The 25,227-nt window shown below is 43.1% G+C and overlaps 1 protein-coding gene across 1 annotated transcript; it reads left to right on the plus strand.

Moving 5' to 3' along the window:
* Nucleotides 1-2,039: 2,039 nt before the first annotated feature.
* LOC119649653 (E3 ubiquitin-protein ligase mind-bomb) lies at nucleotides 2,040-22,949 on the plus strand. Its single transcript, XM_038051908.1, has 9 exons — nucleotides 2,040-2,472; nucleotides 18,659-19,636; nucleotides 19,698-19,805; nucleotides 19,872-20,015; nucleotides 20,104-20,624; nucleotides 20,680-21,448; nucleotides 21,518-21,787; nucleotides 21,856-22,071; nucleotides 22,138-22,949. The coding sequence occupies exons 1-9, from the start codon at nucleotides 2,200-2,202 to the stop codon at nucleotides 22,276-22,278; spliced, it is 3,420 nt and encodes a 1,139-aa protein (XP_037907836.1). The 5' UTR covers nucleotides 2,040-2,199; the 3' UTR covers nucleotides 22,279-22,949.
* The last annotated feature ends 2,278 nt before the right edge of the window (nucleotides 22,950-25,227 follow it).

Raw genomic sequence — 25,227 nt, forward strand, 5'->3', positions numbered from 1 at the left:
ATCGCTCGATTATAAGCTGAACATTGTGATCTCATTTGGATTAAATTAGTGTCTAGGTCTACGCACCATGGCGTATTTATTATGTAAAGAGTACCTCACATTTAGGGCAAACTTACACATGTACAATAATCTAGTCCTTTCATTTATCTATCGGGGAACTTGATCCTTCATATGGTTGACCTTATCGTCGACATGGCATCTTCACTTTCGATAGCGATCAGAGTTGTGGTGGATTCGATGTTACCACAGCGACAAAGGCTGTCATGTAGAATAACAATCTCGGGTTTATCTCTCACGCAGGTTGAATTTACGATTGGAAATTGCCGGACACTTTTTAAAGTGGTAAGGGCGCTCTCCTGTGCTTCACGCATTTATTTGCTCGTAACGCACAACTTACCACCACTAATCCGGGAACAAGAATGGATATGACGACGTTTGCTTTCACACTCCATAGGAAAACAAAATATGTCCGACACAATCGCGATCGACTTTTCACATTTAAGTGACTTTGATCCGGCGGAGTTTATTAGTCCTTAATTTTTCCCCGAGCGACCAACAATCTCCCATCATTACAATTTTCGACATCCCAACATAAAAAAAACTTGCATGACTCATTTCGCACTTGTCACCTTCCTCGTCTTCTTTTTCCGTGGCCCAAAAAACGTGGGAGTAAGTTGCTTCCCATTTAGTCCGTTCGAACATCAGGTAGATGTGGACTTAGGATCCCTCATATACCAAATAATAATCTAGCTTTAGCCTAGTTTAGACTCAAACTATTGGCGGTTTAGCTTGGATATAATTCGCATCCTTGTCTTGTTTCTGCGACTACATAAAGGAGCGTTTTCCATCTGTTGCCACTTTCGGTCGTGCTGCTCCCAGGGTAGAAGTAAGGCAGTGTCTGATGAGTTGCCTCTACCCTAGACGAAACCGTTAGTTCTTTGTATTGTAATAGTTTGGAGAAAGTTACTCCTTGTCTATTAATTTTACGCTGAACTACAAGTAGGCAACAAAAATCTAATCTCTTGTTCTCTGTTGGTTTTGGCTGCGGATCCAACATAGAGCGAGTCAGTGCAACCTATAAACTCTATTGAAGTATCACCAAGACTATAGCGTATGCCCTTGAACAGCTACCAGAAGGACTACGTTCTCTAAATCAAGTTTTGGGATAGTGCATACTTCGGCACCTAGGTTAATTCGTATCTTAAGAGTCAATTCCCCTCCCTGAGCTGCAATTAGTCGTACGTCGAAACCCTTTTTAGATCTCCGATGACTATACACGACCGCCACCTATCCATCACCTGACGCATCACTGAATCCTACTAGCTCAATTTCTTCCTTTGAGCTGCTGTGCCGAGTCCAGCGTGGGATGCACATTTCATTTAGACAATTTAGCGAACTTATGATCCTCTCCAGCTGGTTCCTGGCCGGGCCAGAAATGGCGTCGTCCCACCCATACCCTTCGTGTCACAACCTCTGAATTTTGATCCTCGGCCTCATTATGACGGGCAACAACCAACAAATCGGATCGTATATTCTGACCACTAGACTCAATACACTTCGTTTGGTGTACACAATTTGATTCCATAACGAAAACACAAAACAAGCAAACAAAAAGTAGCAACTAAGACCAGGGGTTGCATCAACAAAGGTAAAAATGCTATTCAACCAAATGTGGGCGACTCGGTCTTCAATTTTTTATGGCCGCGGAAACACTGGAAAAATTGCGTCTCACTAAAAGGAAAATGTTCAGAAAATTAGAGAAACAAGTTTTGAAATTATATCGTATTCAGAAGAATCATTAGAAAAAACCGTTTTTTGAACGAATAATTCAAAAATTAAAAACATACAATGCTCTGGGAATCCCCTTCGAAAATGGCTACTTTAAAATCATATTGCGCCCACACCAACCACATTCCGGCCAACTTCAAACCAGCCCAACTGTCAATTTTAAGCAACACACCAACACAACCACACCCGAGCGGTTTCCCAGTCGTATACGAATTCAATTTTAACTGGCAATGACAGCGCCTCCATCGACAGTGTGTGTGCGCTGATGAAAGGTTTTGAAGTGAAATTTTCCTGAGCCATTTGTACCCGAACGGAATTCGTTCTTTTTTGTTAATTTCGTGCTAAAAAGTGATCTGTGCAGTGTGAACTCGGTGAATAAATTGTGCGCACTCGATTGTGCGTATCGAGAAGATGGCATGTGCAGCACCAGCTGCGGCTAAAGAAAGTGCAACCGCGACAAGCCAAACATCTTCGTCAACAGTGGCATCAGCAGCGAGTGCAGGGGCTGCGGCTGGAGTGTCTGGGGCCCAGGCGGTCACAGCGAATTCTGCAACGGGAGCGACCGCTGGTGCGGCATCCGGAACGGCCCCGTGCGCTGCGGGTGCTGCGAGGCAGGTTAGATGCACCATGGAGGGCGTTGGGGCACGCGTGATCCGCGGACCCGACTGGAAATGGGGCAAGCAGGTGAGTAAAATTCCTCAAGGCCTTCCTACAATCGGGAGTGCCACAGTATCTTTGTGCGTGCCAGTGACCCTAAAATGTTTGGATATCACCGTCTGGGCGGCGGAGAAATTGTTAATATTCAAGAGCCGTCGCTGCAATCGCAAACAGTAACGCATAGTTCTTTCCAGAAAGCATCGCTCATTATTTACCCAAGGCACCTGTTTGTTGTGGTCGACTCTGACCTGCCTCCGCCTTGCGCTTCCGCGTTCGATTACAAAATGCTCGCTTGCTTGCTCGAAGCTCTAGAAAAATTCCACGCGAGCCTTTGAAAGGGTGCCGCGACGCCGTGACCTTTCACGATCAGTGAGAGCATCCGAACACGAATCAGCAGCCGCGGCCGCAACGCAAAAAGCTTCAGAAGTGATTGTGTGATGTCGCAACCTTGACCCGCTACGCTGACCAATGCTGGATCCGTAACGAAATACATAATTGCTTCTCGGCGGCGGGGCAGCTGCAGAATCTTTGCGGGCAGATGGGCCGAGATAATTTCGATGAATCGCACAAAATCGTTTTTGTTTGGTTTGCATTGCGAACTTCAATGGGAATTGTTCATTTCCTGCTGGCGTTAGTGCGAACTCAGCGAAATTCAACAAAGCACTGGTACCGCGGTCCGTCAGTGTTCAGGAATTTCATTGGAATATTAGCAGTGGGAGCAGGGAAGCATTCTAACTTTTGTTGTTCGTGATATAAATTACAAAGGCCCCGCTCAGTTGATTGTAAATTGTCGATGCTCAAAGGACCCCGCCAGAGAAATACTTCGCCAACGACTCAACCCCCAACATCTCATTTTGTTGCTAAAAAATTGGGGGCAATGGCCTAATTTCTGCTCCACCATCAATTCTTTAGGCGCCAAGGTTGCATATCCCATAAAGCTCTAATGATGTAAAAACGTGGGAACTAATTCAAGGAAAGGAGGAAATGTTCTACCTCAACATGGGTACGAGTCCTAGGACTAAGTTTTTATTTTAACTGTTCTGAGTGATCATTTGGGGTCGCTTTTTAACGAAATTGCCAGTTGCCATCGGGGTTGATTACCTTCAATGCGTTATGGGTCCTGGAGTTGAGATATCTCCTACCTTCGCAGCCTGGCAGGCAATTATCCTTAATAAGCAAGGGGACGATGTTGAGATCGATGCAAAGAAAGTTTCTTCCGATTTTTTTCGGCCTCTCTTGTCTTTCTAAGAATTGGAATACGTTTATCGTTCAACAGGTCGAATGCAGACGACGGACTGGTGCGAAAAGTGAGGGAGATGCGCAACGCGCTCGTATGTGTGTGTTTGTTTATCATTAATTTTACCTAACGCATTTCAGAATTGGCTATGTAATTGCGGGTTCAGACGAGCAATCTGGGTGTCAACCGAGTTGCAATTTCCTGCGAAGTTGCGCGTTTGGGAAATGAGTTGCTGTTGTTCGCTCGCGCTGCAGGAACGGTTGCAAGAATATAAAACAATAGTATTTGTGGGCGGAGCCTCAGGTAGGCAACCAAATTGAAATTGCAGTGCTTGTAGGACGATTTGCAACTTTAATATTGTATGGAGTCGAGAGACTCTCAAGTCACCATCTAGCGCATCAAGCATTGTTATTTTGTCCCATTTTTTGGTTGTTTCCCATAAGCTTTGATATGCAAACCAATCTTATCAACGAGTTCTCGTCAGCGTGAATCACATGTCCACACTATCGAACGCTTCTCGTAATTTTTCCAGATTTAATGTAATCTTTTTCGATCGCGGATCTGGGCATTGCATGTTACGCTATTGGTTCAACCCAACATCTTTGTCTTCACCACTACGAGGCATAGTTCATTGTCTTTGATAGCTGGCGAACATCCAGAACCATACAGAGCGATAGCGCAGGGGACACTGCAGCAAATTTGGATTCGTGATGCTCTTTGACACGTTGATCACAAAAAATGCCGGTTGCGTAACGCCACTACATACAAGTTGCGCTAATCCGTAAAGTTATTTTATAACGCAGTTCACCATTGGCTAATAGCATTGATATAGCGAGATATTTAATCGCTCAATTTTGGGCAGTCTGCTGCCACTGACAATAGTGCCTGTTTTATTGGGATCGGTCGTTAAAAATTCGATGGATGCAATTTTAGATAAATTATTCGAAATTAGTTTTGTTACGAGACGGCAGGAAAAGATCACCTGCATAAAGTGGTATGTAGGTACGTAGACATTGTATGTTCCGTGTGACAGCTTCCATAACAAGAACAAAGACATGTGGCGAGAGAGGGTCCTCTTGATGAATACCGACACGAAGCAGTTTTAATCAATCTAAAACATATCGAACTTTCCTCTTAAGATCGCAGTAGAGCAATTTAATCGCCGGAGTTCCTCTGGAATTAGATGTTGGCGCAGATGGGCTTGTAAGGCACATGGTTACCCGCCTTCTCTAGATTAAGAAATGACGATACTCCTCATGGTATTACTCAATGAGTAACCACACTTGCTTCATCGTCAGTAGTTCAGCACGATGCCAAGAATGCCAAGAGGCTCCATAATATGAGACAGCATCCGGATCGGACGGTAACTTCAACACTTTGCTGGGTTGATTTTCCTTGCCCATATAGAAATGATGATGGCTTTTTCCTAGTCAGTAGTGTTCTACCCTCCTCAATAATCGAATTGAAGAGCTCACTGAGCCATAGTCTCAAGCAATCGCTTTTCGCTTTCCAGAGCTCAGCTGCAATGTCGCCAGGTCCTTTTGCTTTTCCCGGTTTCGGTTGGTAAACCACTTACCAGACTTGGTAGCCTCGGTTCATTGGTTACTTTGTTGATCGTGTATTTAGCTCGACCCGCGCGTTTCTTCAACGTTCGTCACTCTTTCTCTTTTCCCACGAAATCGCCACTATTTAATTCGCGGCGGACCAGTGCGTTCCTGATGTCGTTGGCCGATGTTGAGGTGCAATGGTTTTTTACAATAAAATGTAGTAAGAGGAGGCATTTTTTAAGGGGTTTATATACAGGGTGCGGCAGCATAACTTCCTTTTTTAAAATGCGCGCCACTCAGTTAGTTGATATCATAGCGGAGCGCTAGTGGTCTCGTTCAAGAGGAGATACTGTAAAGTTTTGTCCCGACATGGTTCAGTCACCATCATGCGTTGGAATAGTGAGGAGCGTGCCTTTGCCGTTGAGGTTTACTTTTCAAGCGGATGTTCGGTTATTGCAACACAGCGTGCATTTCGGAGTCGCTTTAATTTAGCCCCGTTGGCTCCCGTCCCAGACCGCAAATCAATTATTACATGGGTCACTACATTCAGACAAACTGCAATTGCGACAAAAGGAAGAACTGGAGTCCCTCGGCCCGTTAGATCACATGAGAACATTGAAGCAGTGAGAGCGTCAATGTTGCAATCGCCACGGTGTTCTGCGCGCAAACACGCATCTGCCCTTGGACTATCCGATCGTTCTGTGAGAAAAATTCTTCGTGATGATTTTCATTTTTATCCCTATAAGATGGCGATAGTGCAGGAACTTTCAGAACGTGACTTCAATTCTCGGATGAACGCGTGTGAGCTTCTTCTTGATGTCGTTCCCGAGGGTGCTATTGTTTTTTTTAGCGATGAAGCCCATTTTCATTTGTGTGGGTCGGTTAACAAACAAAACATGCGCTTTGAAGACCAACATCCAAGAAGAAATTGCCAACATAACACCTGCTATGCTAACAAGAGTCATGACAAACGCCAGAAATCGGTTTACGCAATGTATGGAGAATGGGGGACGTCACCTAACAGATTTGATCTTCAAAACAATGTGAATAAAAACTTTAGACATGTACCTACATTATAAAAAGTAAATAAATATTTTCCGATGCATACAATAGTTTTTATTGAGTTTTGAAAAAAGGAAGTTATGCTGCCGCACCCTGTATATAAATATATAAGGGGAATATTGTACAAAATTTTCATTAAGAAATATTAAAAGGCAATAGCAGCAACAACGGCCTCTGACTTTAAATACCGTTAAAATCCTTCTCACTTGGGGTCTTCTCAGACCTGGGTGACGAACGAGCAACGCAATATAGACAACATAACCTAGCCACAAACATTTAAAAACTGTATGTGTCAAAGCTTGTAACACGTGTCCTACCTGTTCGGAAAGCCAACACAATTGTGCTTGCAAGTGTCGTCACAAAACGTATTGAAACATACGTGGGTTATCTAATCTACAAAAAATTTAGTAACACAAGGCCCAGTGCCCAAAAACCGAGTGACAGCTGGCGTACATAAGCCGAAGGTCTGGTCATTTCTTTCCCCACATACGATCTTCCTGGGCTGAACTAGAGAACTTAGCTCTCTCTGTTAGCTTGCCACAAATAAGTTTGCTTCAAACTCTCACTGTTATTCTGCGAAAACCTTTCGTCAAATCACTCCAGAATTGGATCTTTGCTGAGATCCTCATAGATAGGCGTAATGACATCCAAAACATTCTTGGGAACAGCACTATACGTGTATTTGAACGAATCCGATACTTTAGCGGCTGCAGCTATTTTCCATTCCTACCACGAGTCTGCGCTTAGTCATGTATGAAACGTGGTTGCCTAAAACGCTCTATCTTCCTTAGTTTTGCTCCGATTCATCTGAAATTTTCAAACAAACTTCTTGAACGGTTCTTTATTTAGAAAATTAAATATAATAAACCATGTATTGACCAGTACAAAGTTATGAATGTTAGCAAAATCTACCGTACGCTCAGAACCCTCATTGCGTACTTCAAATCCTTTTCCTCCATGGCACTTGTTGCTCTCTGCCTTGATCATTAAGATGGTCCGCAATGACGATATAGCCATCGGTAATCGCTACAAATCTTTGAGTAAAGTAGTTGCCAGAAGACTCCTGTCCGTGGTGCGTATGCAATGAAGAAATGAATCGTATGATCAGCTGAGGTAATAGTAAGCGTCATCAACCGGTCATCAAATCGCTCGACTTTTTAAAGGTAATATCGACATCATATTGAGTGCGTCTGCTACTAAACTAGCGAAGTTTATAGTCATTTTTACCGCGTTCTATGTGATGACTTTATCACCGCACCGTTGATTTTTTTTTGTAGAGCGCAGATATCAATGCGCCTCTTCCGAATGACATTTACGAGTTTCTGCGTCTTTTCAGTGAGAGTATCAATATTAAACGTGCAAACACATATTAGTTTTGTCGGACTAATTTACTTAGGTTGTAATGCCGTCCATGGACGTTGCGATGGTTGAGAGGGTAGAGAGTCAACCTACCAATTTCGCTGCACTGTTTTCGAATCCCAGTCTTCATGGATGTCTGTGTTTGCCTCACTGCTGTGAGCTTATCACTTGCATAGCATTAAGTGTGATGATAGGGAAACTAAAGCACAATTTGACTCTGTAGATGTCCTATAATCCACCAAGGAGTGAACAGGAGACATTCGACGCCGTCCATACGTCAAAAACTATTGCCCATTTTTCGACAGGACGGTCCTGTGCGTCGACTGACGTGAAGAAATCACATGGGGCCAAATCAGGTGAATTCAGTGGTATTCGTGTTGTTTTTAGCCAAAAACTCGCGGATAATGATGGCATTGTGGGATGGTGCAAGATCCACGAGTTGTTCGCTCACAAATGCTTGGGTTTTTGACAGACTGATTCACGCAAACGTTTCAAAACACCCAAATAGTATTCCTTGTTGACAGTCTGACCTTGTGGCAAGAATTCACTATGCACCACACCGTGGTAATCGATGAAAACCGTGAGCATCGCCATTTTTGACTGGAAACGACGCGGTTTCTTCGGTCTCGACTCATCCGAAGCGCACCATTCTCTCACCTGATGTTTGCACTGCGTGTCGTACTCATCTGACGAATTTTGGGTGAGAATTAGCCATGTCTTTAGCGGTATGCACACGTCCCTCCTTTGCATGAAATTTTAGTCTTTAGGCACCAACTTGGCTGCAACACGACGGAGACACAAATCGTTCACCACAAAGCTTTGATCAAATCCAAAAAAAATGCTCAAGGTCTCCCGATCTCTCTGATGGTTAATTTGTGGTTTTTGGCCAACATTTCCTTCACTTTGTCAAGGTTTTCTTCGGATTTCGATGTCGACATCCTGCCTGTCATCGGCGATGCATTCACGACCTTTTCTGAACCGTTAGTGCCACTAGAAAACGGTTGTTTTCTTTAAAGCATCATTGCCGAAACACTTTTTCAGCATTTGCAAGGTTTGCGTACCGTTGAAAACTTTTTAACGCAAAATTTAATGTAAATTCGTTGCTCATTCAAATCCATTCTGAAAATTCTCGAAAATCGTGAACACGCTCAGAGACACATGTACTCAACTCAACATAACTTTCACAACTGATGATGAAATAACGCCAAACTTTGACGGCAATATCAGTGGCAGTTGGGCAAAACACACACAAAAAGAGCACAACACGGCCATCATTCCCGGAACTTTTTGATCAAGGTAGTATAACGCTCCTAAAAGTCACTTCTGCTCATTATGAATGAATGAATTTATCGCATTTGAAAATGTTTGAAAAAAATAAACCCTTGTTTATCGGTAATGAGTCGAGAAGGAATTGCGTGATCAATGTGATAATGGTGGCGGGGATAGAGTATCAGTCTCCCGATCTACCTGCTCTGGGTTCGAATCCCAGTCGGGGATGTCTGTGTTCGTCTTGTGTCGCTACTGTGAATTTATCACTTGCACAGCCTTCAATGTGATGATAGTGAAACTGAAGCACAATCTGACTATGAAACACTAAGGCGATATGCGTGTTTTAGAGAAAGTGAGACTGATTTTTCACAGATGGATTGAGGCAAGCGAGCAGATTGGAATTGAAAGGATATCAATTCAGTTTCTGGGTCTATCTTGAATATTGAATATTATTGTGCTGTCGAAAATCTTCCATCTCCTCTCCTCTTCATTTTAAGGAGAAGGGGAGTTTTTAAGGAAAGGTCGAAATTCTAGATGCTATGATTAATTTTTAACTGATGCTGACTGATAGCGTTAAACAAGGATAAAATTCATCAGGGTTTCTCCGTCCCATCACGGCATTTGCATGATGGCCTTTAACCGCGCGTCGAGGCGCAATGGACTTTAAAGTCCATCCTGGTGCAAGCCCTGACGCGCCGGGTATAACGAACTTAAGTTCTAACGGATCTATCTACCTTTGCGGGCCAGGAATCTAACTGATTGGAAGGAATTTTTGCTATTGTCGCGGACATGCTCAACAATCGTTAACAAATTTCCTGAAAGCGATATCTGACCACATGTGTTTCTCTATTTGTTTTCTAATGATCCAATCCATTACTGGCATTTGTTTTCGGGACTGTAATTCAGTTACCTGATCAAATCGTAGTTTGCTGGGTTAAATTATTCTACTGCGATCCGAAGAGTAAAGTGCGAAATGAGGCAGGTATATTGGAACCGCTTCATGTCTCTGCCGGAGTTCATCAAAGACGTATCCTCTATATTGCTCTTTGTTTTCGTTATGAACAATGTCACACCCAACATTCAACATCCACCGTCATACACACTGCTCTATGCATACGTTATTTTCCTAGCTAATCTCGAATAGCTTATCCAAAAGTGCAATAATCACGCGAATCTAAATACAACAGAATTTTTGACGATCAGCCCCAATGAAACAGGGATTATCACTGTTAGTGAAAGTGACCTATCGGGGACTTAACGATTTAAAAATCAATGCTATCAGCAAATGGCGACCTGCTTTATGAAATTGCTTCACGCATTAGGGCAACTTGGATAAAATAGCATTCCACAACTGGATCACGATCTTTGTGATCGACGCATCAACAAACGTCTCAAATCCAAAATTTATCGCAGGGTCGTTCGCCCTGTTGCCTTCGATGGTTCTGAGTGCTAGTCCACTATCAAAGGCAATGAACGGGGCCTCGCAGTAATGGAGACAAAACATGTTGTGTTGGACCAGTGGCTACGCCTTGTATATTCTCGTGTTTGTATCCAAGCGGACAAAAACGTGCGTTTGAGGTTTCAACCAATGCTACCCTCAACGCAGTGATGTTTAGTTACTAGCAAGGATGAAAACGATATTCATTGTCCTATTCAATCTTTGTTATCTTTCATTGAAACTGAAATATCAGGGACCACGATTACCAATTCACAAGATGGAAAGTTCAAAACCAACCACCATTTATATCTCTTCCTATTCCTAAACTTCACTTTCGGATGGGAATAAACAATTTTTTGTATGTTGGAGAGAAAACTGAGTTCAACGGATAGTTCAGAACCGTATTCTGTCAATTGATGATTTCAAAGTCTTGAGGTATATAGTTTGGTATACCTAGACCTATCATAAGAATAAAAGTCGATTGGATTCATTTTCTGGATTAAAGAACGTGATCGAGACACGACGTTGACGTTATTCACACATAACAGACTGAGACATCAATTGATTGCTTCCAAATTTTTCATGACCAATTAACAGCGGCAAATTAATGAACCGCTTGCCGTCATTACCATTACCTCCAAATGAAGCGTTTGAATCATAATCCAGCCAAAGTTCCATGTTACGCTCTAAATACAGAATAAATCCCTCTTCCCCTCACTAAGAATATTCCTACGACTCTGCCAAATGCACTGCCGCCTGGCAAATTGCTGAACTACAATTCATTCAAATCTCGTTAATAGATTTAGCAATCATACCAACTTCATTCTAGTGCTTTCTCGCGGCGAACGTGCATTACAGCGTGTTCCGTTGTAACTGGCTCCATTAAATTTAGTTCAATTCAGCGACCAAGCGCCATGGGGGAAAATTGGCAGACCTTTGGGGTTAACTTTGAATTCTTTTTCCAACATGCGAATTCAATTGTTCAGTATTGTAACTTGAATTCGGCCAATCAAGAGCGTACTATGATCGCATCAATTGGTAAATGGTCACTCGGGAATTCACGAGTCGAATGGACGCAGAGTAGAACATTCTTAGGGGCACCAAATTTTCAGCTGAGGTTGGCTAAAGTCCAGTGGAGCGAACCGCTAATAATCACAGTTGCATGGAGTAGTGGAATGAGACTGAAAAACCACTAAGCAAGTTTTTTTCGCTCGTTAGTGACTCAACACGAGAACATATAAACACTCGAGCGTGGAGTAGACAACATATGAGCATGCATGCCGCTGGCACTGCTGGAATACTTATCAATTGACCCTTGCAATGGTTTATCTCTCACTCGGCTAGGAAGCATTTGTTACTTTGATTATATGTCAAATGGACTGAAAACAATATTAAATATGTTATATCAGAGTTCGATGGGATAGTGAGAGGGAAAGTATTATGACTAAATACGTAGGTGCTTGCGATTGAATTTAAAGCAATTTGACGTCAGTTGATAAGGAATTTTTGCATGGTCACATCTTGAAAATGTTCTTGAGCAATCAATGCTTTCTTTCTGTAGTGAAAAAATGGAAAATGTAATTAGTAACAACAAAATAGATTAAACAATTTTGTGACGGCGGTGTTGTTTGGATGGCACATTATTTTTAAATTGAATTGAATTGGAGAGGATTGGGGGCTACCAGATAGTCAACAGTGGCCTGGTTGCCTCCGTGCTGACTGATTAACTCACGCCAAATTGATAAAACGATATTTACACACGCTTGCTTAGGGGAAGCTTATCAAGTTTGGCGTTATGAAGACATATCGGGGAACATTCTGAAATTCGATATGAATCACCAAGAAATTTTCCCCATTGAAAAGTTTTTATCTAACTCTACTTAGCGCCCAGTTTTATCATTGTCAGAGTTAATTTTCGGGGGCTCATTCTTCAATATGGTCCTTTCGTAGCTTTCAATATTTTTAAAACCTAATCATTGCTTTATCTGAGAGTTATTTGCAGTTTCCTGTCATCTATTGTGACTGATCCATCCATAACATATACGCAGTAAAGCAAGCAATGGCGGCTTTACGGTTTCTTACCAGGGCAGAGGCAAATCATCAGACGCTGCCTCACCTCTGTCCTGGGAGCAGCGTGACCCCATCATTCTCAAAACGAACATACGCAGTAATTTCTTCATAAATAGCAAGAGAAAGGTTTTGGAAGTGTTTCCTTAGTTAAAGGGCAACCGTGATATCTTTGGGATGTAATGTCACGCAATATTTCCAGTGAATAATGTTGCGTTTACTTAACAGCCATGGAATTGTTAGAACATATAAACCCAGTTTATGTGGGTAGCAGCTCTTATCGCTTCGCAATTGTTTACTGAGTGATGAGCCCTAAATCTGTATAAATTTTACACATTCCACTCCAATTTGAAAAAAATAAATAAATTCGTTATTTTTCTGTTAAGTGAACTTTGGGGGTGAAAAGCGCGAGTTTCTGCGAATCGAGAAAATGGGACAGGAAGTTGGAATAAGGCAGCAATCGGTGATCTAATGTGGACTTCCGATATAGGGAGGACGCTTTCTATGAGCATGCAGTTCAGAAGAGGTTTCTCAAAAGTGATATTGTGATCGTGATGAGTGATCTTAATGTCAAGGTGGGCTCTGACAACATCTTCCTTGCCCGGACGTATGAAAGGCAAATACGGTCTTGGCGGAGGTTTGTGGATTTCTGCAACTTCCATCGCCTCGTTATTGGTGGCTTATTATTCTAACAGAGAACATGCGATAAGGTCAATTCGGTTTCAAATGACGGACATCGCATAAGCAATCAGATTGATCACTTTGTAATCTGCAGTAGAGTTAGGAGATGTCTTCTGGATTTGCATAACAAGAGTGTCTTTGACAGCGGCTTCAAAAGGGATCACCATCTAATGGACGCTTCTCACGAATCTTTTGGTTTGCCACTATTCTTATCCGTATTGCCTTCGGTGAAGTTCCGCCTCTTGTATATGAAAATAGACCGGAAATCGGTGCGGTAGTTAAACGAAATAAAGCCGCGCGTCTTGACTGTCTACCCGCATTGATACTGCTCCTGCAGTTTTTACAGATCTGCAACTTTCACTTATACGCAAATCCTGATAATCTGAGAAATTCCCAAGAGAGTGCGAGAAAAAGATGTTCGTCAAGATTCCGAAAAATTATACCCGTCGTGAGTAAGACATCTGGTGGGGTTTTTGCATGCTCCCTGCTGTCGCAAAGGCAATAGCTAGAATAATCTTGGAATCCATCATGAAATATATCGAAAGCTTATTCGACAAAGACCAGGCTGGTTTTTGCTCTGGATCCTCCTGCATTGATCCCATAATCACTCTGTGGATCATGTTTAAAACGGTGCGCGGAGTTTAGATATTCGCGTCACCTTTTCTTCTTCGATTTCAAAAAGCTTTCGAGAGGACAGAAAGTGGCTTACGCAGGAGGGGCATTCCGAAGAAGCCAACATTTACTATTAGAACGACATATGATGGCGCAAAATGTCACGTGCTGCAAGCGAGGTAAATTCTCAGAGGAATTTGAAAGTTTCTTTCTGCATAGAGGTAAAATCTTAGAACTTTGCCAGGATTGCCTCTTGTCAGCGATTCCTTTTCGTTATGCTGCTTTGTCCGGTAGAGGTGGAGAGTGTTAACCGACAATGGCATCCTTCTTTAAACACTTAAGCTGAGGACATCTCCTTCACGTAGACCTTGGCCAAATGGTTCTGGATTCGGATCCAGATGTAAGTAGGGTCGCATTGCAGAGAAACACGAACAAAATCAAATTCCTTAGTCTGATGGATCATCGCACTCTTCTTATCTGAATAATATCAAGGGTGTCGGTCAATTTCTCTCTTAGTAGCGTTGTTTTTGCCGGAGATTGCACCGAATTAACAGCGCTTTGCCTCAAATCTGAAAATGCAGTTATCTCAACACCAAAATCAAAAGTTGGAACTGTTTTTCGCTGATGTTCTTTCTGTATAGATAGTGATCACCGCTGTCACTTCAAAGCTTCAAGTCCTCGTCAACACTTGTCTGCGACGTGTTATGAGGGTAGTTTGGCCTAATATAATTTCGTCGGCCCACATGCAGTTACCCGTGAAAGATTTGATGAAAAGTCGAGAATGGCAATATATAGGTTACACACCAAGGAAAGGCGATAACTCCATTGCTGGCTGCACCTTCGTTCTCCGCACTGAGTTAATTCCTTTCAACCCGTTTGGGAGTGCTGCCCCGACGTACTCGAGGAGGGCGATCAGATCCGAGTTTGCAAGGGACTCATTTGAAGTGGCTCTTGCCACGAAGCTTCACCAAAGGTTATCTGTTACCATGGGAACTGGGGTGACCTTTTGAGAACATATGCTCCAGGAGGATGTGCTCTCGGCCCGGTTATTTGCAATTGCCCCTCTTGTGAAAGTCTCATGGTGGTTGTGGTTATGCCTACCGTCGCGGACAGAGCTCCTTCTGAGCTCAAGCGTGGAGTTGCGGTGTACAACTCGAGCGATGTCCCGTTAAAAGCCCTATTAGAGTTTTCATGTTCCACTTCTTAAGGAACAACAAAAATGCCGCTCCACCGGCACCGGGTTTCAGAGCGTCTGTAGGCCCCCAACTGGAGATCTTCGCGTAAAATACAACTCCTAGTAAGTGGTAATATTGGATCAGGGCCTTGAAGTGTGTTAGAGCACTTCATTCAAGACCGTAACGGTACACTACAGTATACTGTAGGAGGCAATGTGGTCAGCATTGCGCACAAATAGTCTGCACAAATTTTGCCCGTGGTACAGACCTCGTACGCCCCTCCCTCGACCGATCTTCCGCCGTCGCTTAATTGGAATATCAGCGTGTGCTAGGCATGTACGGTATATATTCCGAATATGAAGACAAAGGGTCTGTTACTAGCCCATGAATGATGCCATCCGGGACCTGCAGACTTGAATCTATGGAATGAGTTAAATGCCCATTTTACTCACTCCAGTGATACTGCTTTGCATACCAGATTCCAGTCTATCGCCACTTCTGAGATTTTAGATGCTGCCTGGGAAGTGCACTTCAAGCAAATGGTTTATTGTTTCTTCATCGCTTTATGTGTACCTCCCGCCTTGTAAACGTAGATAACCCAGCTTCTGGCTACGTTCTTTGGCAAGGATCGCAAGAACGTCTCCATGATGATCGTTTAGCCGCTTATGCTCTATTTAGAGCCTTCTGAACCTCTTTGCACTTATCAGACTTTAGAGCTCGATTGACCTCTTGCCTTTCTCGTCTGTTTCGTCAAATCCGAGTTCTACCATGGTATTTTACCCTTGATTGGCGTCTTGAGTGCCTTAATTTCTCAATTTCAGCAACAGATTTAATCTGCCATCCAGGGGTCAGTCAGTTCTATTTTATACGTCGCCTAAACTGTCTTCCGTGGATTCCGAAATTGAAATCTATGCGCCTGTAATCCGAGAGTATGATATCATTTGATACTCTTCACTCTCCGACAAAAGCAACAATGTCAGGGGATGCCACCGTAGTAATATCGATGACCTCTCGTCTGACCACGTTGAAGAAAGTGGGTTCATTCTAATATTCTCGATCCTCTTGCATTGATGTTGGAATTTTCCCAGCATATGTGGTGGACATTAACATCACATCCTGCTATTAAACCCATACCTTTACTTTTTCGCTAGCTCTGATGAATGTTCCACTGGGAACTTTTCTGCGTCATAGGCGAAATATACAGAACACCACAGAATTTCTTTATCTCTTGGCCGTTGTGGTATTGTTTTGGTCTCTTGGCCGCTGTGGTATCGCCAGGACGTAGGTCGTTATCCAAATTAGCCCAGAGGTCTTTTGAGACCACCATGCAGGAACGGGGTCTATCACTTCCACTGGCATACAACAGGCCAGCATGTTTAAGTTTAAACTGCTGATTTCCCAACAACAACACATATATAGGTATATAGACCTTGCAGCTGTTAATCCGGCGACAGATAAGTGCGGTCGCCGCTTTACAATACTGTAAGTTTAGTTAAGAAATATGGAACCTCATCTACGCTTCAGATGAGAATGCCTTGCACTGCACGTCCCCTTAAATGGTTTTAGAGGCCGGCATTTGTAACGTGACAATCCCAAGCCGACACTTCTTAATATCCACTTCAGGAGCTCCGATAATAAGGAAACTTTCCGGCCTATTGGGCTCTCTCTCTCCTGCTTTGCAGCCTAGCACTACCGAAGTGGAAGTGTTGAGGTTGTTCTGGACACCAAGTTGTTTCAAAAACTCAGCACCCTTACGCCCTTCTTCGCGAAGCCAGATGAAGCACTTTTTAGACGATGGCAGCTCAGAGACATTTTTCAGGGTTAGTCGTGCACCCTCCTACACATCGTTGAGGAAGGAGCAGTACTGCTTGAACATTAATGAGGCTTATATTTCGGAATTTCCCCCGGAAGCGCAGAGTTTTTCTTGGTTTTAAACCTCATAATGGTGCATTTCATTTTTTTGGTTGACTGGATAACTTACACATGGTTAATTGAATGACCACTAAAATGGATGGCTCTTTTCATTAGCAGCAACATTTGGCGTTTTCCAGCGTTTCAACGGCCAACTGGTCAATATAATCACAATATACGAGGTTTTATTCGCCAGAAGAATGCTCCGGAGCGTTCTCATTTTAAGACAAGTTTGAATAGGTTACTATTTAGGTTCCATGAAACTCGGCAGTGAACTTTTACAATTAAAACGATCGATTGCCTTTAAAAGTTGGATCATCACTATCCTGGATCTCTATTCTTTCGAGCTTTGCCACATTATGTTGCGCAGTTGTTGCATTTCTCGTATCGATCCGGTGACTTTTGTTGACCTGAGTTGAATTTTGCAAGATTCATGTAATTTTAATGACTCAATTAGCCTCTTTTTTGCTAGTTCCGGTCGGACCCTTCAGGCATCTCTTGTAACGCTGTACCCTATATTAGGACGGCGTATCGGCTAGCCTAATATTTTTAAAGTTTGGGTGCTAAGCCCTAAACGAGGGGTTCGTGGACCAAAAAAGAGGGAGTAAGTTGCTCCCCATTTAGTCCGTTCCGACATCAAGTTGATGCAGACTTAGGACCCCGCAATTCTCAAAAAAATATACTCTCTGCTTCTGGATAAACAGCAATTTCATGTGTTGGCGAAAAAAAAAACTGTTGACGTCAAGGCTTGGCTTGATAAACATTATTCGAATTTTGCACCAGGAAAATGAACCGTTAATATGTGGTTTGCTGGATGACTGCAAAGTGAAGTTGATCGCGATAGCTGAGGGTAAATATGTCAAGGGAACGTGTTGGACATATCGTGCATGTTTGGGTATATGAAAGCTCTGTTCAAAGTGAGTGCCCCGCACGAGCTCACACTCGACCAAAAACAGAGAGTTAACGATTTTGAGCAGTCTTTGAAGGTCTTCTTTAATAAAAAACCAGAATTTACGTGTCGATATGTGACAATGGACGAAACATGACACCATTATTTCACACCAGAATCAAAACAATCGTCATCTGAGTGGACTGTACGTGGTGAATCGACTCCAAAGCTTGCAAAGACGCAACAGTCGGTTGGCAAGGCTATGGCATTAGTATTTTGAGATATGCATGGTATAATATGATGTCCGGATAGCTGAGTGGTTAGAGCGCAAGGCTGTCGTACGGAAGGTCGCGGTTCAGATCTCACTGGTGGCAGTGGAATTTGTATCGTGATTTGACGTCGGATACCAGTCGACTCAGCTGTGAATGAGTACCTGAGTCAAATCAGGGTAATAATCTCGGGCGAGCGTAATGCTGACCACATTGCCTCCTAGTGTACCGTTACGGTCTTGAATGAAGTGCTCTAACACACTTCAAGGCCCTGATCCAACATGGATTGTTGCGCCAACGATTATTATTATTATTATCGGCTAGCTGTTAAGCAGCTTTTGACTTGTACAGGGAGCAGACACTCCATGAAAATATGAGCAAATTGTCCCTTTTCTTTGCCAGGTCTGTCATGTAATCTTTTCGGCCCGAGGCTCCTTCTGTTCCTCAAAATCTCTGATTTTATTAAAACGTTCAGATGAACGGGTCATTGTCCTTTTTCTATCTAATGGACAGATAATCGAACGAACGTACTGATCATGGCACCAAAGAAGGCTCTTAAATATATTTGCATCCACGTTTGATATACAATTATCTGGGGGCGCATTGATACTGAAAGTTAACCATTGATCGCAACAGCACAATCTCATTTTTATCCAAAAGTAAAATCTCTCTATTAATATTTCTTATCGGTTTTCAGGATGGCGGTGAAGGCCATGTCGGGACAGTTCGCAACTTTGAGTCATCCGAAGAAGTAGTCGTTGTATGGGACAATGGAACCGCAGCAAATTATCGATGTGCCGGCGCCTACGACCTACGAATTCTCGATAGTGCTCCGACCGGCATCAAACACGAAGGAACCATGTGCGACACATGCAGACAACAACCAATTTTCGGGATTCGTTGGAAGTGTGCAGAGTGCACCAACTATGATTTGTGTTCGATATGCTATCATGGCGATAAGCATCATTTGAGACATCGATTTTGTAGAATTGCAACACCAGGTGGTGAACGGATTATGCTGGAACCGCGCAGGAAATCAAAGAAGATTGCCGTTCGCGGAATCTTCCCCGGAGCACGAGTAGTTCGTGGTGTTGACTGGCAATGGGAGGATCAAGACGGGGGCGTTGGACGTCGTGGAAAAGTTAACGAAATTCAGGATTGGTCTGCAGCGTCTCCTCGATCTGCGGCCTATGTTGTCTGGGATAATGGAGCGAAAAATTTGTATCGAGTTGGTTTCGAGGGAATGGCTGATTTGAAAGTGGTGAATGATGCGAAAGGGAACACTGTGTATCGTGACCATCTTCCGTTGCTTGGAGAAAATGGTCCTGGGAAGGGTCCACATGGTTTTCATATCGGCGATAAAGTCACAGTTGATTTGGATTTGGAGATCGTACAGTCTTTGCAACATGGTCATGGCGGTTGGACTGATGGAATGTTTGAGTGCTTGAATAATATGGGAAAAGTTGTGGGGATAGATGAAGATCATGATATTGTCGTAGCATATATGAGCGGCAATCGGTGGACGTTTAATCCTGCTGTTCTAACCAAGGTGGCATCGCCTACAGCAAGCGCTCCTGAATTCGCTGTTGGTGATATTGTAAAGATTTGCAGCGACTTGGAGACCATAAAGATATTGCAACGAGCCCATGGGGAATGGGCGGATGCTATGCAATTCGTAAGTAAACTGAACATTTTCAATTGTAATTTGTTATTTTGAAATAAACACTTCGATTTAGACTTTGGGTAAAGTCGGGCGAGTGCAACAAGTTTATCACGACAACGACTTGAAGGTTGAAGTTGGAAACACTTCGTGGACGTACAATCCACTCGCGGTCACAAAAATTGTAAGTCTTACGATGAATATGTTAAGGAATAACGCTTGCTAAAGCTTTTAATCTTCTGCATTCAAGGCTTCCGCAACAGCTGAAGGTGTCTGTGTTCAGATTGCTTCTAATGGTGAAAGATTGTCAGCAATTCTTAAGAAACTTTTCGATACAACTGCTTCTGGTGATGCTACCGAAGAATTTGTTAAAGCCGCTGCAAACGGGTTTGCTGTAAGTTTCATAATCTAATATTGCTTGCTGCTTAGTTGTACTAAAAATTGATGATTAATTTCAATCGAAATGGATGTTTCTTGTACAGCAAAAATGTGAGGAGTACCTCACCGGAGCCGCAACGAATGCATCAACTAACGGCCCAGCCGATGTGAATGGAGTGTTTGCAGGTCACACTGCATTGCAAGCAGCCAGTCAAAACGGACATATTGATGTCATTCAAGTTCTTTTGCGTCACAATGTGGACGTCGAGATTGAAGATAAAGACGGTGATCGCGCCGTACACCACGCTGCTTTCGGAGATGAGCCGGCGGTTATTGAGATCCTGGCCAAAGCTGGAGCTGACTTGAATGCTCGCAACAAGAGACGACAGACAGCTCTACATATCGCCGTGAACAAAGGCCATTTGAATGTTGTCAAAACCTTGCTCTCGTTGGGCTGCCATACAAGTTTACAGGACTCTGAAGGAGATACACCGTTGCATGATGCCATTTCGAAAGAGCACGACGAGATGCTATCGCTACTCTTGGACTACGGGGCCGACATAACTTTGACTAATAATAATGGTTTCAATGCTCTACACCATGCCGCACTCAAAGGGAATCCAAGGTAAGTGGGATCTTTTCTTTTAGTTATAGTCTTATAACAATCACTGCCGGTTCAGTGCTATGAGGATTTTGTTGACCAAAACCAACCGACCGTGGATTGTCGAAGAAAAGAAGGACGATGGCTATACCGCTCTGCATTTAGCTGCGTTGAATAATCACGTTGAAATCGCTGAATTGTTAGTTCACATGGGGAAGGCTAACATGGACCGGCAAAACGTAAATCTACAGACTGCCTTGCATCTGGCAGTCGAACGTCAGCATGTCCAAATTGTGAAACTTCTCGTCCTCGAAGGGGCCAATCTAAACATTCCTGATAAAGATGGCGACACGCCGCTCCACGAAGCTCTTCGTCATCACACACTTTCTCAGCTCAAGCAATTGCAAGATGTCGAGGGTTTCGGTAAACTCTTGATGGGTCTACGAAACGCCACCGATAAAAAGGCATCCGCTTCGATTGCATGCTTCCTGGCTGCCAACGGTGCCGATTTGACCATAAAGAATCGGAAGCTACAGACTCCTCTGGATCTATGTCCGGATCCGACTCTTTGCAAAACACTTGTCAAGTGTTACAACGAACGCAAAACAGATGATTTGGAGTTGCCTGGAAATGTAGCCGGAAGCAGCACAAGTATTAGTAGCGGGGCATTGGGAGGTTCGCGACTGAATGACGAATCGACTGCTTCCAATGTGCCTGTGAGCAATATCCCAAGCTTGACTGGCGCAATGAACACGTTGAATATCAATGACGTGAATGAAATTTCAAAATCCTCTTCGCTGGAAGAGTGTTTGGTTTGTTCAGATCAGAAACGCGATACTGTGTTTAAGGTAAGTAGAAAATCATTGTTCACCCCGCAAGAGCTGTGAGATTCACTCTCCCCTGTCTTCCACTTCCAGCCTTGTGGCCATGTTTGTTGTTGCGATACATGCGCCCCACGAGTGAAAAAATGTTTATTGTGTCGCGAAGCGGTCTCGTCACGCGAAAAATTGGACGAATGTCTTGTCTGTTCCGATAAACGTGCGTCAGTATTTTTCAAACCTTGCGGACATATGATAGCGTGTGAAAGCTGTTCAACGATCATGAAGAAATGCGTTCAGTGTCGCACGCAAATTGAGGAAATGGTTCCATTCACCTTGTGCTGTGGTGGGACGGGCACTGTTTCGAAGGTAATTACAGTCTTAGGGAGTTTTTGAAGAATGAAATACTTACTTTTCGGGTCTCCGCTATTCTGTAGGTGTCGGCATGCAACGAGGAGAAAAAAGACACCAACACGATAGTTGGCATGAGTAAATGCGGAGCGGGTGTGGCAATGAATAATACCGTGAGCTCAAGTGGGACCCCATCGACAGGTGTAACGATTACGAATCCTACTCAAAACACGAATTTGAACAACTTTGCATTGGATGATGTTCAAAAACTGCAACAAGAATTACAGGATATGAAAGAGCATGTAAGTCTCAAGGATCCAACTGTTGGCTCGACACAACCAAAACTAAACATTTAATTCCATCCACAGACAACTTGCCCTGTTTGTTTCGATCGTCTCAAAAACATGGTGTTCCTGTGCGGTCATGGGACGTGCCAGATGTGCGGTGACCAGATCGTGGGATGCCCCATATGCCGGAAGACTGTTGAAAAGCGCATCTTACTATATTAGACATGTATTTTGAGACTTGCGCATAACTAAATGTTACTCATGAACTGATTTTGCATGATCCAACGATTCAATGGAGTAAATTTTTCGGTTACTCTCTCAGTCAGGAACAAGACCTTGGATCACTATTACGAGTAGTCCTTTCTATACTTCACGAGATTTTTTTATTTTATCATTAGTGCACATCGCAATGGATATTTTTTTTCTTGCAATGATTACGTGAAACTAGAAGCAGACATTTACGTTGAGAATGTTTCGTTATCCACTTAGAAATGCAATTATTACTTGTTTGAGCTTTATAGAGAAACGGATGCCTTACTATGTTCGATTACGATTGCCAATTCACTTTGTTTCATGTTATTTACATTCAAGTTGATTTTGTAGAACTTCCTTTCATGTGCTTTTACTAATTCAGGTAATTAATTGTAGACGTATTTCAAGTTTTTTGTTATCGTATCAGCACGTTGAGATCTTTTGTTCCCGGGGCCGAAAACATGTCTCGGAATTTCTTTTCTAAGTTTCTTATTCGAATATTATCATTACTACTCCTTACACTATTATACTCTAATAATTATTGAACAGTTTTCTCTTCTATTTGATAGATAAGAACGAAAAACAATCAAAATTGTAATTTTGCAATATTTCATTGAATAAAAAACGTATCTATAGATCAAGAAATGTGTTTGTGTATTGCCACCTATATGCCCTTTGTCTAAAAGAGTTGTGCGGTTCGAAACCGTACCAACGATCCTCGGAATGCTCGCTTTCTCGAATTTGGGGGAGAATTCCAGCGAAATAAGCTAGGCCTTCTGGGTTTAAGCAAAATAAGATGGTGGGACTATGGGGAGTGTTCTCTCCTGCGGTCATGTACTTTTATACTTTGGAAAGTCGAGGGGTAAGAGACGCAAATCCAGTGTCGGATTGTTGCCTACGGCTATCAACAAGTGCGATCTCTTGATCTGCGGGTCGGTTTCTCACATGATTTTTACTGTAAGATTCCGGTACAGGTTAAGGAGCATCATAATTGCACAATGCTATGCACCACCGGAGATTTCCAATATAGTGGAGAAGGATGCTTCCTATGAGGATTTACACGATGTTCAGGGGAATCTTATTTCCAGGGTGGGCTCTGACAACAGCTTGCTGGGACATTTGATGGGGAAATACGGTCTTGATGACCGTAGTCAATGGTAGGACGATCGTGAATTTCTACAGTTTCCACCACCCTCTTATTCGTGGTACATTGTTCCAGCAATTAGATTGACCATTTAACGGGCAGCATGGTGCTGATATCGATCCATCGGAGTCATCATCTGATGTTCGCGTAAGGTCACTTGCATGTTGCGACCCCACTCCTTGCAGGGTTGCAGGAAGGCTACCGACTGCTAATCCCGAGAAGTTCAACATAGTGTGTGCCGTGACAAAAGGGAATTTGTTTTAGGTCAGGGAAACAGAAGATATCAGAACTGTATACCGCATCACGAAGGGACTTGCATATGGTCGCAAATCTTTCGATGGTCCTGTGACAGACGCTAAAGCTCGACAGCTCATCCACGATGACGAGCAGCTGAAAGATGGAAGGAACGCATCTCTTTGATCGATGGCTTGATCGAGAGAGAGCATCCCGCTCGGGAGCCTCCTGCATAGACAACCTAGGAATCATTTACAGTACAGTGCGCGGAGTTTAGATCTTCGCTTGACCCGGCCTTTATTGAATTCGAGAAAGCTTTCGACAGCAGAACCAGGAAGTGTACCAAACGTGCAACACGCAGGAGACGAATGTCGGAGACACTGATAGCTTTTATCAGAGCGACATATGATGGTGCAAAACGTCACGTCCTGAACCGAGGTAGAATCTCGGAAGAATTTCAGGTCGAAAACGGAGTTTGCTAAAGTTGCATCTTGTAACCAATATTATTTCTTCTTGTTATCGATGACGGTAACTACATTGGTGGCATCTCTTTGATCTCTCATTGAGTTATGGCTCTTCCCCAAATTGCTCTGGATTTAGAAAAAGAGGCGGGTGGAGTTGAACTGAAGATATTGATGTATATCTATCAAGGTGCTCACTCTGACGGGTCATCGCACTCTACTTATGTGCAGTAATGCGAAGAGCACAAGCAATTTGTATATCTAGGAAACGTTGCTTCCACCAATGGTGGTATCGAATTTGATGTCTTTCGACGCATTAAAAGCGCTAGATCTGCTTTCGCTGGTTTATCTAAAATCGGAATTGAGACTGTTTTGTGATAGTGTTCCTTCTGTGTTGCTACATGGGAGTAGCACATGGAAAGTGAACCTGACTCTTATCATACTCAAAAGCTCCAAACTTGCGTGGACACGTATCTGCGAAGTTTCATCAGAGAATGCTGGTTTTATACTATTTCAAATGAAGCATCTTTCACTCGTGGGTGATGTGATCGGAAGGCAAAAGTGGCAGTGGGTAGATCATACAATAAGAAGGGGCGACGATTCCATTCTTTGCCATGAAATGCAGTAAAAGTGAGTGAATTGCCCCAAGAGTACTTGAAGCAAAACAATGAACGAGGGATGCGGACGTCTTGCGAAGTCCTGGGAGAAGGGTTCTTTAGGTTCAGTGCCTTATGTACAATTTTTCTGACAATTTCTATATCGGCGTTTACAGCCTCATCATCCGAACGTTCACACGACGATTTCCGCATAAAATTTCATTGATTTTGGCCACTGTTTGCGGAGTTGAAGCAGAGGCAGGTCGACCTGGACGGTGGTCACCTTCACCGATCTCGGCATTCAGAACATCTTTTTTATCACTCGAAAACACGCGCCTGAGATAGAGAATTCTCACCATAGGTCCCTTTCAACTACTTATAGCACTCAGTTTTTGGTGTTTTTTGGCAGATACTGTTATTGACGCAGGAAAAAACGCTTGTTTCTAATCTCTACAGATAAAATACTACTACAGCGATAAATCAT

Source organism: Hermetia illucens, chromosome 2 (assembly GCF_905115235.1).
Source record: "Hermetia illucens chromosome 2, iHerIll2.2.curated.20191125, whole genome shotgun sequence".
NCBI classification, from domain to species: Eukaryota; Metazoa; Arthropoda; class Insecta; order Diptera; family Stratiomyidae; genus Hermetia; species Hermetia illucens.